The 16,113-nt window shown below is 42.2% G+C and overlaps 1 protein-coding gene across 1 annotated transcript in view; it reads left to right on the forward strand.

The window, feature by feature from the left end:
* AKR1D1 (aldo-keto reductase family 1 member D1) overlaps nt 1-11,946 on the forward strand; it is a 69,253-nt gene extending 57,307 nt beyond the window's left edge. The window contains exons 7-10 of the mRNA XM_020800512.3: nt 2,182-2,291; nt 3,775-3,940; nt 6,836-6,918; nt 10,888-11,946. Coding sequence (XP_020656171.2) covers nt 2,182-2,291; nt 3,775-3,940; nt 6,836-6,918; nt 10,888-10,930 — 402 coding nt within the window. The 3' untranslated portion in view covers nt 10,931-11,946. The remainder of the gene's footprint in view (nt 1-2,181; nt 2,292-3,774; nt 3,941-6,835; nt 6,919-10,887) is intronic.
* The last annotated feature ends 4,167 nt before the right edge of the window (nt 11,947-16,113 follow it).

Consider the following 16,113-nt stretch of genomic DNA (forward strand, 5'->3'; position numbering starts at 1 on the left):
TGAAAATCTTAGTCCAAGAACATCTGGAGACCCTAAAGCAATACTGCAGTTTCCTATCACCTATTGTTGGTGCATGCAAAGTAATACTGGCAAGAGCCTGCATTTTAATGTATTCATGAAGGCTTTCACGGCCGGGATCTAATGGTTGTTGTGGGTTTTTCGGGCTTCTTGGCCGTGTTCTGAAGGTTGTTCTTCCTAACGTTTCGCCAGTCTCTGTGGCCGGCATCTTCAGAGGACAGCACAGAGACTGGCAAAACATTAGGAAAAACCACCTTCAGAACACGGCCAAGAAGCCCGAAAAACCCACAACAACCATAAGCCTGCATTTTGTCATTGTTACAAAAACTAAATTGAAAAGGGGGCAGAATACATCCTCATTTGACTCTGTTATAGATAATTGTTTCTTCACTGATGGTCGCATTGCATCCCACCATAATAGACAAACTATTGTGATGGTTTAGTCTCCTTATTGGGATACCCAGTGTGGTGGAGTAGATATAGGGACAGATTAGGATTCAGAAGAGTTGAGTTTGAATCCCCACTCGGCTATGGAAACTCACTTAAATATCTCACTTTTCTTGAAAGCCCTGTTAGGGTCCTTGTATACCACGATATATCACTTGCTGAAACAGTTGCTGTTGAATTAATATCCAGCTGGTGGGCTCCCCATGGACAGGTAGCTGGTAATTTTGAACAAAATGTTAGATAGGCCTTTGGTCTGATCCTTACTCTTCTTACACTCATAATTTTTATTGTCCATGTTTGGCCCCATTTCTTGATTAGTGACGAGATGCTCAGAAACTCAGGAAGCTGTGTCATCAAAAATTAATTGCAGACCTGATTATGAAAGAATGATCTGGGGGACAATAAACTGCTAAGCATTTTTTTAGACAAAACCTACTGTGAGAATGCTGGAACCTAGTTTTCTTGGCAACCAGAAAAGATCAGTGTGTTCCATCAGCATAAATTTGTATCTGAAATGCTGGAGCTCGTTAGAATATGTGGCAAAACGGTCTTCCCCGAAATACACGGACTAATACATTTGAAGCCTTTTTCCTCACTTGCCTCAGAATCTCCAGTTTGAACAAAGTGGGGTTAACATGGACTGGGACTTCTGTTTCCACTGGGATTAACTTTGTAATAAATGTCACATTCCCTCCATCAGTCCTGTGATAAAACCGGGCTAGCTCCACAAAACAGGCACTGTATTAATGAAACCTTGACCTCTGCTGATTATAATAATAACAAATCAGCAAAGTTTTTTGCAGGTCTGGAAGAAATGAGGTTTCTCTTCCTTTTTTTCCCCAAGCCTTCAGCCCATCCAAATTGTTCTAGATCTATCATGGCTTTTCAGGAGAATGGTGTCCATATTGAAGATAAGGGAAGATAGTTTTGCCATGTGTTCCAATGAGTACTAGTCATGGGGCCATACTGTGAGTGAGTCAAACTGGTTGTGTGGATTGATCCTTGGATATGATCAGAATGGACATGCCTGTCATCTTTGAGTTGAGGGTCCGTTTCTTCATTTTGCACACAAAGGGTATTGTCCTCACTGGTTCACAGAATGAAAGCAGAGTAATGCCAGCAATTGTCATCAATGAAAGATCTGGACATGGGAAAAGGTTGATCATTGACTCACTAAATGTGAACAGTTGTGGGGGAGTTTTCATCCTGATATTCTATATGGGCTGCCCAAGTCAGCATGTGGGAAATCAGAAACATGCGGTTGCATTTTAACCTGATCTTTATAAAATGATGCGGCTCACCTCTTTGTAGATAAACTTGTATTTTGTCCATCCAGTGATATATCAGGGCTATGTTTTGGTGGCCTATGTCTTGGCCTCCTGAAGGTGGAAGGGAGCACCTTCTCCTTGATGTGAGGAAAAATGGATGCTTCGCCTGTAGGCATTGAAACTCAGAGGAGGCTTTCCCCTGGTTACTGCAGGTGTGTCTGTTGATGTATTTCTGCAAATTGTAGCCATGGAAACTTCAATCTGAACTTGAAACCTTAGGCCGAGGAACATTTTCCATCTGCTGCTTTGTCTACTGCAAAGTATAACCCCAGTTGCTTTTATTCTTGCTGGAGGAAAGATACAGTCTCTTTAGCTTTCTGTATGAAACCCAACTTTCCTTGTGGTTTATTTTGTTCTTAATCCTGTCCTTTCCACTTTGTCTCTGTAGATTGAATGCCACCCATATTTTACCCAACCCAAACTTCTGGAATTCTGCAGACAGCATGACATTGTTCTTGTTGGGTACAGCCCTCTTGGAACATCAAGAGATGAAAGCTGGTAAGCTTTTGCATTCAGGAAAACTGAGTTGAATCTTACAGGTCCCTGGACAACCATTTAAAGGGCCATAGATTACTTTGGAAGAGGGGAAAAAAAGGACCCACTCTTGGAGGGGAGGAGATCTGATCCTCAGAAATTTATTGTGACCACTCCTGAAAATGCTGAGGTTAATTGCGGGGGAGAGGGGGAGGCAGGAAGGCCTGTAGATCTTGATATTCTCTCCAGCTTAATATGCCTGCAGCTGGCATACATGAATTCCCTCAGGTGAAAAAGACCATGAAGAGTTTTTTTAAAAAATCTCTCTCACTTCCTGTTTGCTGGAATAAGCTCAAGGGGCTTTGGGTTCTTAAGCACTTCCATTGTCAGAGTTTCACCAGGTACTGTGAGTTTCCTTGATGACGTGGCTATGGATGAAGTAGAGGGTGATTAAATCTTGACTGGTTTAAGGAAACAAAAATAGCAAATTAAAGACTGAAAGAATGAGGTGTGCCCAAACAATTGCTAACACTGAAATGATCTTGACATCAAATTCTGCATTCAGGACATAGAGCAAAGGCAGATGAAGTAGTGGTTTCTTGGTCTCCCCAGAGCCCTCCAGACATCTGTCCAAATCAGGCCCAGAATCACATTCGGACCCCATCCACTAAAAATCTTCCTTATGAATATTTATGTTCTTTTCCTATTAATATTTATTTGAATATGAAAAAACATAGTACTTGGGAGAGGCATGCTATCCTTGGTATGCAACATTGTAGAAGAGCTATTTCCCCTTAGACAAGCTCTCTCTCTCTCTCTCTTTCCCTCCTCCCCTTGTGTGTGTGTGTGTGTGTGTGTGTGTGTGTGAGAGAGAGAGAGAGAGAGAGAGAGAGAGAGAGAGAGAAGTGCCTCTTAGGAGACTGTGCCTATGGCCAACCTTTTAAGATTGTGAATTAAAGATAGAATTAACTGTGATTTTAAATCCCAGTGTATGATTTAATGAGGTGCATATTCTTAATCAAGTCAAAGGTTTTTAATCAATTGATCTGGTGAACGTTATAGCCTTAGGCAGATGAAGTTGCCTGGGGCCCTAATAGCCGGACCAGAACGTTTCAGACATGATTTAAATATGATACTTCTTTTTGTGCTGAGTTTGGATGCACATTGTTGTTATATGAGATACCACACCAGAACTTAGGAAATTACAATTCTGAGAAATGATTTTAAAAAAATAACTTTTCCCAGACTGTGAGCATGCTGGTAAAGTCCCCTGGTACCCTAATATAACATGCCTCAATAGCAGGACCCAGTTTGATCAATGCATGAAGCACCCCCAAATACTATGCACCCATCTTCACAATGGATACATTTAGCACAAAGGTTTGCAAAACCTAATAATAGCGTTGGTCTTGCTTCCATACTTTTCCATTCTAGGCAATTTGCCTTTAAATTCTGCATAGAAGAAAATTTATTTGTCCCATTTCCCCACTCACCCCCTTACCACAAGGGTCAACGTGTCTTCCCCTCCTCTGCTGGATGACCCTGTACTGAATTCCATTGGAGAAAAATACAACAAGACGGCAGCTCAGGTGGCACTCCGCTTCAGCATCCAACGAGGGGTGGTGGTCATTCCCAAGAGCTTCAACCCAGAGCGGATTAGAGAAAACTTTCAGGTAAAGGTTCAAACCTGCACGAGCTATATTACAATACATCAACCATTCTTTCCCCTTGCCTCCATGGAGAAAGTAACAACATGCGCTGGTCTCAGTTACACAAGTTCTTGGTTATATAAGCTTTCTGTCTGTGAGAAACAGTGAAGACCTCACTGTATGAACCCAGATCCTGAGTCAGGTGTTATACAGTAGGATCCCTGTATCTGTGGGGATCAGTTCAAGCCACCACCCCCGCAGATGCTGAAAAATGTGGATTATAGTGGACATTATACATAGTATGGTCTCTGGTTCCCTCTAGTGTCCAGTTCTGGTAATGAGATCTTGGGAATACAGTGGTGCCTCGCTTAACAAGGATTATCCGTTCCAGCAAAATTGCTGTACAGCGAAATCCTCGTTAAGCGAAATAAAAAAATCCCACTGAAACGCATTGAAAACCCGTTCAATGCATTCCAGTGGGCTGAAAACTCACCGTCCAGCGAAGATCCTCCATAGGGGCAGCCATTTTCGGTGCCTGTATAGTGAGGAATCCATCCAAAAACACAACGGGGAGCCAATTTGCACAGCTGGTGTCCATTTTGAAGCCGCCGATCAGTTGTTTTAAAATCGTCGTAATGCGAAAAATCTGTTCCCGATGCAGGGAAGCAATCGTCGCAAAGCGAATTTTGCCTCTTAAAACATCGTTTTGTGATCACAAAAGCAATCACAAAACAGTCATCGTATAGTGGTTTCGTCATTTAATGAAGCAATCATTAAGCGAGGCACCACTGTATATTACTCTAGCCAACACTATATGTATCATGGTCTCTGCCTCCCTCTAGTGGCCAGTTCTGGTAACTTCACCTTTAGAAATAAATATTTCTAGGACTTTTCTTTTAATATTTTAATACAGTATTTTCAGACCATAGATAAATGAATCAGCAGATACTGATCCCACGGATAAGGGCTCCTACTGTAGTTGAAACCACAGAGAGCTAAAAGGGGGTTGTGAATGAGAAGTGTATGATCCTACTATCCATTTAGCCCTCCGTGGTTTCAGGTATAATGCCTAGGTAGGGCTTGTGCCTTCAGCCTCTTTAGAACCAGGTCCTGTGTTTAGGCCAACCCAGTACTGGACCTACTTCTTTTTACCACTTATATTTGTGTTGACAATACTTTTAGTTTGACCAGGACTTGGAAAAATTACTTTTGGGGGGGGGGGATTTAAAAACCCCTAGAATCCCAGAACCAGCCTCAACAATGCAGAGATCCTCTCAGATTAATCCTTGGGATGCCTGAAATAGATCAAAGCTCACATGGGGCCCTAAAAGAATACCAAGTTGGTGTGATGTGTTGACAAAAGTGGGTGTCGGCCATAGCTCATTAATAGAGCATCTGCTTTGCATTTAAACCTCCTCAGTACGAGTGTCTTCTTGCAGTGGCTTCCCTGGGAGTTTCCTGGCAATTAGGTTCCGTAGGGGGCACCTCCCAAAGAAATTTGACTCCATGAAGCCAATGGTGCACATAAATAACACAAAAACCCTTCTTGAGAAGATGGGGGCATGAAGACCAGCGTTTGTGGGCTAGAGTTTGAAAAATTCTTGGAGAATTCTGGGTACTGAAGTCCAAAAAGATGTCTCCTGGTAGGGACAGTAGAGGTTCCTCCCTTAAACCAGGATAAAGCCATTTTTACCATTGCAATGAGTAGAGATGGGCACAAACCAGTTCGTCCCAGTTTGTCAAGGTGGCACTATTGGTGCTGCTGCTCCCCTCCCCTGCTGATCAAGCCACTCCCCAGACCCAGCTGGCTTGCTTGCTTTTCCCACTTCATATGCTAAATCTCCCAGTCACAAGCAAGAACACAGATTTCTCTGCCCTGCCCTTTTGGCTAAGTGGGAGATCAGCCAAGAGGGCAAGGCAGAGAATCCTGAGCTGTTGATGGGACCAGGAGATCAGTTGGAGATCATGGAAGTTGGTCCTGGCGAGTGGCTGAGCCAGAGGAGGAGAGCAGCTCCACCTGTGCTGCCCCCTATATGAACTGGGATGAACCATTTCGTGCCCATCTCTAGGTCTGATTGTTAGATCTTTATTGAGCAAGAGGCTGAGTGAAGCTGGGCCAGTCACAGCCTTTCCCCTTTAACCTGTTTCACAGAGTAGCATGCAATGGAATAATTTCTATGAGCATCTTAAAACAAGAATGGTGAAATGTGTGATCTTTCAGCTGTTGGGTTGCAACTCTCATCAGCCCCATCATGGCATATAATGTAGAAAGATGGCAGGAGCTATATTCCAACCATATCTGGAGGAGACAACATAGGAGCGCAAAGAAGACATCCCATTTTTCAAATTTCATTCTCAGCAGTCCAGTGTTGCTGACAATGACTGGAGACAACTGTTGGAGATTTCAGGGAGGAGATTTGCCAGCCGTGCTTGATGATGCTGGGGATGAAACTGGGACCCACTGAGTTATGCAGCCCCTTCTTACCACATACTGGCTGAAATGCTGTTGTGCTATTAAATGGAAGGTGTAAGCTTTGGAGGTGGATTGCCTCAAGCTAAGAAATCACCGTAGACGTTATCTATTGCACACCAAGATGCATGGCTCAGTGTGCAACAGACAATACCTACGGAGATTTCTTAAGGCAGTTCACTCCCAAATGTATGGCTTTTACATAGTGCAACCAGATTTCAGCCATCCTCTCATTGTAAGCTGCTTCTCTGTCTTTTTTCTAAGTAAATGGCGACAATAAAGGTTCTCATTGGCTTCCATTCATCATCAGATTGGATTCAGATAACAAAAAAAAAAAAAAAAACACACACAAAAAAACTAAGGTGCCTTTATAGCAATCCCTTATGTTACTAGGTCTTAAATTACAGCTTTTTAAAAAAAAAATTAATTCTTTGTTCTTTCTTGCCAAGATCTTTGATTTTGCCCTCACTGACAAAGAAATGAAATCAATTGAAGCGCTGAATAAAAATATTCGCTACGTGGAGTTATTAATGTAAGTACCAACATAATCCTAGACATGGGGTGTGTGGGTGAATGATTTTTAACAATACATTTGCTGCTCTACTGCCTTATTTTTTTATAATGACAATTCCTACTTACTACCCATCTGCCATTGACCCCGGCTGTGCGAGGTGAGAGACGGTGGGAGTTGCAGTCCAGAAAAAGAACTTTTCCAAACCAGGTGTTAGAGTCTTACCTGATGTTCAGAACTGAAGATACAAAAGACCCACCCAAGAAAGAAGGATGGGCCTCTGTCAGCTTTAGACTCAACTTGATGCTTCACACCATGGAGTAATTGGGGGGCACCAGCTTGGCTAAAGAACAGCAGAGATGGATGACTAGAGGTATGCAAATTTGTGGCTTTTTGGACTACAGGTCCCAGAACTCCAGGAGCTGTAGTCCAAAAACACAAATCTGTGCATCTTTGCTAATGGCTAATATTGAGGGGGCAGTGAATCTGCTCAAACTTTTAGTCTGCAGCACTGCAAAGGAGCTACTGAAGATGCTGAATGAATTTTGGGGGTGAGGTACACCATCTTTGGAAACTCCCCCAATGTCTGGGCTTAACCTGGAAGAGATTCACTGTCTTTGTGACACTGGGGTCATCCGTTTCCACTGGTATAAAATGCATTAATTTATGTCGAATCAAGTTTTTTTCATTACTATCCTTCTGACAAGACGTGAAAAAGGAAGACTAAGAGTAGTTGCAACTACTGTAGAAATGTAACATAATCCCTGATCTTTCATTTGTTGTTGTTTAGTCATTAAATCATGCCCGACTCTTCGTGACCCCATGGACCAGAGCACACCAGGCCCTCCTGTCTTCCACTGCCTCCCAGAGTTGGGTCAAATTCGTGTTGGTAGCTTTGATGACACTGTCCAACCATCTCGTCCTCTGTTGTCCCCTTCTCCTCTTGCCCTCACACTTTCCCAACATCAGGGTCTTTTCCAGTGAGTGTTCTCTTCCCATGAGATGGCCAAAATATTGGCGCCTCAGCTTCAGGATCTGTCCTTCCAGTGAGCACTCAGGGTTGATTTCCTTCAAAATGGATAGGTTTGATCTCCTTGCAGTCCAGAGAACTTTCAAGAGTTTCCTCCAGCACCACAATTCAAAAGCATCACTTCTTCGGTGGTCAGCCTTCTTTATGGTCCAGCTCTCACTTCCATTCATCGCTACTGGAAAAACCATAGCTTTGACTATGTAGACCTTTGTCGGCAAGGTGATGTCTCTGCTTTTTAAGATGCTGTTGAGGTTTGTCATCACTTTCCTCCCAAGAATCAGGTGTCTTTTAATTTTGGGGCTGCTGTCCCCATTTGCAGTGTTCATGGAGCCCAAGAAAGTAAAATCTGTCACTGCCTCCATATCTTCCCCTTCTATTTCCCAGGAGGTGATGGGACCAGTGGCCATGATCTTAGTTTTTTTTAATGTTGAGCTTCAGACCAGTTTTTGCAGTCTCCTCTTTCACCCTCATTAAGAGGTTCTTTAATTCCTCCTCACTTTCTGCCGTCAGTGGTATCATCTGCATATCTGAGGTTGTTGATATTTCTTGCGGCAATCTTAATTCCGGCTTGGGATTCATCCAGTCTGGCCTTTCGCATGATGTATTCTGCATATAAGTTAAATAATCGATGATCTTTCGTAGACAACTTCAAATACCTGTCAGTTCTGTTCTTTCTCTGCCACAACCCTAGAAACATCACCTGACCACTCATTTGTCTCATTTCAGCTGCCAAGGGTAGCCACCTTTGATCAGACAGGAGGCTCAATGTTTGCCCTCAGCACTTTCTCCCCAAGGGCCACCAAAGCCCTGAAAGACCGAAAGAAAATGAAAATCAGAAGTGGTCAAGTGTCTGTATGGTTGTGAGTTGGGGTGGCATTATTTCTTCTACTTCATGTTTTTGTTTAGTGTTGGGAGCCCCAATACATTATTGATTATTTAGTACTGTGGAACCCCAATACATTATCAATGCAAAAATGGCCACTCCTAAGAGCAAGAATTTTGACAAAAATGTTCCTTTTTAAAAAATACATTTTGTCTTAGGAAAGCATCTGGGTCTTCCCTGGGCCTCGGGTGTGCATAAAAATAGCTGGAAGGATGCACCAGATGGTCTATGGATTACACATTGTCCAGTTTAGCTATAACCCATTCATCAGGCAATGAGGAATAGGTAGCTCTGTTCCTATTGGTTTATCTTCACTTGCAGTGATTGTTGAAGAAACTGTCCTGTTATGAGACAGAGTGAGCCAACCACCTCAAGTGACCAATGCTGAGTCATTTCTCACGTGTCCTGGTCACCACCTCCTGTTAGAGGACAAAACTGTGCTACCTGAGCTGTTCTGCATTCCCATAAAACAATCCACTCACCTGTTGTGGAATGGAGGAGAGCATCTCACAGTCAAGGTTGAATTAATATTCAAGGGCCAGTCCAGCTGAATGAATGGGGAGACTTTTATCTCAGGCAGCAAAATGTGGTTGGTACATTCCCTTTATTATGTGTGCCATATACGATAAAGAAGTTGTTCACCCCTTTGAACAACTTCAGCTCCCATAATCCCTTCCCATCAGCCATGCTGCTTGTGGCTTCTGGAACTTGAACTCCAAAACGTCAGGATTAACAAAGGTTAAGAGCCACTGCTGTAAAGCATCAATCTCATACAAAAGACATGGTGCAGAATTAACTTAAATAAGTCAAACACACCCACCCAATTGTGGCACTGTAGTAATGTGACACTTCAGTGTGACACTTCTGTTGAACCTTGAAAATATCCTTAATTATTTCTGGGAGATGTGGAAAAATTTATATTCACTCACCATAAAGAATTAGGAACACACCAAATTACATGAGGCTAAATTTTCCCAGGAATTCACACTAATATTGCTGTTGTCAGGTCTCCCGTGAAATGAACTTGAAAGCAATTGCACAAATAGATGCCAATGTTCCTTTTAAACAACTTTGTTTCCTTAGCCCCTGGAAGCTACTTGGGTCATTAATACCCTTATGTAACCAAAAAGGCATCCAAGATCTAGGTTGAGACCCAGCAGTTTAATTAGAAAGAGCAGCCAGCTATAAATTGGATGCCTGGCCATCCAGTGGGGGGTGGAAGAAGAGACAGCAAAAACTACAGCCAAAGGAGGAGATAAAAAAATAAAGGTGGAAAAGCTCAGTCTTCTTTGCCTGCTCAAGAAACTGAAGTCAAATCCATGCACTTGCAAACTGAACTGGAACAGTTCTGAAGAACTTGACGACTTGGCACTTATATCTTCAGAGGTGTGGTACCGAAAACAGGAAAATAAGAGGAGAGATGGAAAAATCCCAAATATGGGGCTCAAAGCTTTGGGTGATGGCATTTATATTTTTATAAATGAATGACCATTGTTTCTTCTGTCCCAGGATGCATTGCTTTGTGTAATGCGATACCAGCCACACCTACCAGTGAACTAATCCATTCAGCAGATAAAACCAAATGTCTGAGACGGAAGGTGCATCTGCACTTCACATACGAGCTTATGAATTTTAATGCCATTTCCAATTGCGGTGGCTCCTATGAAATCCTGGGATCTGTAGTTTGCTGAGATGCTTTAGAATTCTTTGCTACCTAGCTCTGGTGTATTCCCATGAACCGCATCACAGAATTCTAAGCCTCTCACCAAAGTATTCATTCCAGGATTCTGGAGGAGAGGGAGATGGCAATTACAGTGGTATCAAACTTTTATAGTTGTGTAGTACAGATGCCCCTGACATCTTGACTGCAGACCTCAACGGTTTCTATGGTAACTCACCTAAGCTTTTGATTTTGTCTTTCTTCCCCCATAACCTGTTGTCCACACCCTGCACAACTCTCATTCATTTCAATTAACAATTTGTACAAACAGAATTTAGTACATTGTCAACATGTGTAGGTATGTGTTACTTCTTGTATTAATTATCAATATTAATTGTGAATTCTGATTCCTTACAGGTGGAAGGACCATCCTGAATACCCCTTCCACGAGGAATACTGAAGATAAGGGTTATCTAAGACAGTATTCAATCTTAGTAGTTATTATTTGTTATCTTTTAATACGGTATCTAGTATCAGCAGCAACATTATAATCTTTCTGTAGGTTATATGACCCCAGCCTTGCCCCAGATCTCAAATGTGTTTCACACTGAATGTGGAAAACAAGGCCAATTTCAGAAATGCATTTTTAATTGTCTTTAAATACAGCTGAATTCTGAAGATAGCGACCAAAATCCTTTTACAAAATATCGTGTTATATAAGGGCAACCACAATAAGTAGTTATCATGTTTTGACAGCTGTCTGTCATGTGCTTGGGCTCACAACTGGATGTGCAACCAACTGCATACCCTGGGCATGTCCAGACATACAACAGGTAGGGAGGAAGATCACACTCACTGCTGGCACGATGTCCAGTTTTATGCTGCCCACTACCAACAGGATTTTGGCCTGTGATTTAAATTTTGGAATAGATGAGATCCAAGCTGATTTTTATGCTGAGAGCAGAGGATCTGTCATTGCCCTACCCAAAACTTGCCATCCATAACAAACATGGTTTTTTAAAAATATATTTTATTTTTATTATTTTTTTGTTAAACTGCTGATGAACCTCAACACTTGGATGCAAAATCAAGAAACAAATAATTGAGGATGGCAAAATTTCAAAGGAAATCTGGATATGGATTTTGGCAGCAGATTTTTTTTTCTAGTTCAGAATGTTCCCTCATGTTATGCTTCCTTGGTACCTGTGCCAAATTTAGGCTGTTCGAGACAGAGAATGCTGTCTCTCTTGTCCATTTTAGAATAAAAATGGGGAACCTCAGACCTTCCAGAAGAATCTACCCTTCCAGGGGCTTCAATCTGGCCCTAGACTCCTCCCTCATGGTACCATCATGGTGTGGTTTCCTTGCTTTCCTTTGAGACTTTCCCCATTCTTAAAGGTTAAGAAAGCCACTCCTACTGCTTAGTAATAGCAGTGAGAACTTCAGCATAATATATATTGCTATGTTCGGTCCCATTATTTTGTATTTCTCCCTGCCCACCACTAAAAACTTCTCTGAAATTGAATTTGGTCTCAGGATAAAATAAGTTCCCACACCCTGGCTTTAGAAAAGTGATTCCCAACCTTGGGCAACCCAGGTGTTCTTGGACTACAACTCCCAGAAACCCCAGTCCAGCACAGGTAGTGGTGAAGGCTTCTGCACGTTGCAGTCCAAGAACACCTGGGTTACCCAAGGTTGGAAACCACTGCAAAGCAAAGCAAAAGCAGTGTGCTGCTTATATACCACTCCATAGTGCTTAAAGATGTCTCTGGGCGGTTAACAATTTAATTATGCAGGCTATATATTACTCACCCACCCCCATCATGAGCTGTGTACTCAGTTTACCAAGCTTGGAAGGATAGAAGGTTGAGTCAACCTCACGTCTGCTACCTGAGCCTCATGTTGTGAGTCTTCACTGAAGTCCTGCAGTTTAACCATTGTACCACAAAGTTTTGCTTTAGAATAACTTCAACAATTGGTTGTGTAAGATTACCACTGTAGCATATGGTAATCCTGGAGTTATTTCTTGCCACGTGCAACTGATTACTTATTATTTAGTGTCCTCCTCAATGCAATGGGCATTAAGAGTGGAGTTACGCAAATCCTTCTAGCATCCTAGCCTAGTGAACTGTTACAATCGACACGGACATCCGCTCTATATGCCTCAATATGTTTCTGCCCACAGATCTAAAAATGGACAATATCAACCCAGCTCATGTCAGGTTGGCTTCAAAATAACTGCCACAACCTATCTCAGGTCCCCAAGCTGGGAAATAGTTTGACTTGATTCTAAACCAGTTTGGCTTAGGAAATAAGCTCGGCTGCCATAACTCTCCCATCCAGTGACCTTGATGAGCACTGGTACTGCTTTGGTGACCTTTCCCCTCTTCCTCTGACACTCTGGTAGCCCTTTTTTTAAATGGCATATTCCAGGTTCTACAGCAGGATCTCTTGGCTTAGGACATAACAGCGCAGCATGCCAGGTACCGGGGGGGTGGGGTGGAGGAGAAACCTTGGCCCTATTCAGGTGTCCATCTCAAACACATTCCTTACCATCGGTGGTGCTAGTGAGGGCTGCTGGGTGTTGCAGTCCAGCAAATTCCAGAGGTCTATACTTTACCTACTCCTCTTGTAGAAAGTACCGCTCACAATCCCACACCCAGGTGTATGGATTCTATGCATTCCTTTTTAACTTGGGCATAGGTTTTAATCCAGGTCCACTAAAATCAAAGGGACTTGGTATGTCATGCCCTCTTGATATTACAAAAAGCCCTGCTATTTAGCTTTTAACATTCAAACTCCAAAAACATTCAGAGAACAGTGAATTCTTGAATTCTGTTTCAGCACCATCCAGCCAAAGTTGGCTGTGACTAAGTCCCATTTAAAGCAATGGAAGATGTTAGTTTCTTTTTAGAACCCTGGATTTTATTTCATGTTTTTTTTCAAATGCTGAAACCACTGTTGGAAATTATAGGGTGGTCTGGGAAGAATTTTCCATTTGCCTGGGATTCACTTCAGTACAATGACCTTCTAGCTGTTGGCATTCAGAAATACAGGCATTCAAATGCAAACTTACAGTGAGGTGCAAGAGGCAAAATCTGAATGGAAACTAAAATTGGATCAAAAATGTTTAAGCCAAAAGGAAGCCAAGTGCAGATAGCTTGTCAGCCATTCATTCTTCTAAGAGAGATGACCAGTAAAGCCAGCTATGGCAAACATAGCTAGACTTAATGTGGCTGCAGGCCAGATGGGCAGTGTATAAATTGAAGAAATTAATTAATGGCTGCTGCATATTTCCCAGGACCACAGTCTAAGCCTCCAACAAGCTGGTTTGCTTTGACACTTTTACATTCAAACCCTGACAGATTTTTGTAAGAGTTTGGAAATGCTACTTTTCTGGACTATCACCCCTACCATCTCCCCAGTCAGCCTGGCCAGTGATTTTAGGAATAGTGGTCCCAAAATAAATAAATTAATAAATTAATAAATTAAATGGCCCAGATTCCAGTTGATGCACATTCTGGTCAGTGCCATCAAAACTCCAACAGTGCCTTCTGCTCCCAATGCATTTGCAATGCCTGTTGCTGTACCGTTTACAGATTTATTCATGTTTTAAATGTTGTCGCTGGCATCAAGGAAAACTCAAATAATAAGCTACATGTCAGGTAGCCATAGAAAATACACAACAGAAGCACAGATTACAATGCTGCAAACTTTTCAAAGCACATTTCAAAACAGTGCTGTAAATAGATCACGGGGCTGGCCCCTTGAAGTGAAAAACTCAGACCCTTTTTGAGGACCAATTTCATACTCTGTATAGCTGAAAAATAGGTGAGTGAAACAGATGTCAAAACGTTGACCTGATAGAGTGGTACAGGAGACAGCTGCAGTTGTCTGCAATGCTCTTTCCAGTAGACCTACATTTAATGGCTCTTGATGACATGCAGAACAGTTCACAAGTCTTGTGGCCTATTCCATATTTATCAATACAAAAAGGGCATCAGTTCTACTCAGAGGCCTTGGTTTTGTCTTCCATTCGACCAGCCTTGCAAAGGTATTGCTGGAGCTTCACTTAAAGGAACATTTTCAAAGCAAGGTAGAAATACTCATTGTTTGCATCTTAGCCATTAACTACAAGGGCAGGCAGGGGAATACGTGCATGTGTTAATTGTGGCATAGCACAGTGAACTGCTTAAAATTAGTGTTGTACTTTAAAAAAATAAAGATGTGCTTGGATGCTTTTATTTGGAAAAAAAAATATGTCTCTCTAGAAGTGTACAAACTGAATGAAGTCTGTTAACTTCCCTCAATTCCAAAAATATCCTGGACATAATTCGGTAAAGCTTGATAGTATTTTAGAAACATGAAAAAGTCTAGACCAATTACGTGTTGTCAGTGTTGCAATTTATAGAGTTGGAAATTGCTATTGTTTTGGTGACTTCGTCCAAGACGTCACAAGCCAGCACATACATGCTCCAAATAACTCCTTCAATAGCTATGCTAGCTTAGTAACATAAATTACGTTTTAAAACTACTTAAACACTTACATGACATGTTTCAACTGTTGTAAAGACTGCTTTTGACAGATATGCTGGAGCCAACCAAGAGAAAATGAGTCACACCATTCCGTTTTGTTTAGATCAGTGGACTTCAGCACGATTCCTTCTGGACTGAGAATATCCTGTGATCCAACAGACAGCTGATAGGATAGGCCAGTATGATTATCCACAGCGGCATACTGGTCCCAAGGCTTTCCGGACAAAGCCCCATAACTCTTATTTAAGCAGGGATGGTAAAGTCCATTTGCTACTAGCTTCGAGCTTCCCTGTCCTCCTGTGAGTTTAGAGGCAACCCTCATAGCAGGTTGAGTGCAAGTCAGTGTGGGTGATTTGTCCTTGAAGAGCTAATTAAAAATCTAAAGCTGCATAAAGCACCTGCTTCTAGTGTCAATGAAAACTGCCCAAATGGGTTTGTTGATGCAATCAAAACAGCCACAGACCTTCCCTGGAACCACATCTATATGGGTTGCCAAAATGGACATCTGCGCTTAAAATTTGACCATTACACTATTTCCCCCTGTATTTCAGAAGGGCGGTTGGGGCTGATATAGCAGGAGCTTGAATATTTAGTGAGTTTTTAATATCAGTTTTAATTTAATTTAGTCTTGGTAGGTTGTTGTTGTTGTTGTTGTTGTTGTTGTTGTTGTTGTTGTTAATTAATTAATTAATTAATTAATTAATTTATACCCCGCCTATCTGGTGGGTGAGGACCACTCTGGGCGGCTAACAACAATAAAATACAGTAACAATATAAATAAGCAATTCTAATTAATAAAAACACTACAATACATTACATAGAGTGCAAAACAGAAACAGTAAAGAGGGAAGAAGGAGGTCAAGAGGAATATGATGGAAAGGCCTGCCCAAACATCCATGTCTTCAATTGTTTCTTAAAGATACCCAGCGAGGGAGACCCGCGAATCTCAGGAGGGAGATTGTTCCAGAGGCGAGGAGCCACCACCGAGAAGGCCCGATTTCTTGTCTTCTCCTTCCGGGCCTCCCTCAGCGTTAGGCTCCTCAACCTCACCTCCTGGCTCGCACAAGTGACACGGGTAGAACTTGGTGGGAGTAGGCGTTCCGCCAG

This window comes from Pogona vitticeps, chromosome 5 (genome assembly GCF_051106095.1).
Source record: "Pogona vitticeps strain Pit_001003342236 chromosome 5, PviZW2.1, whole genome shotgun sequence".
Lineage (NCBI taxonomy): Eukaryota > Metazoa > Chordata > Lepidosauria > Squamata > Agamidae > Pogona > Pogona vitticeps.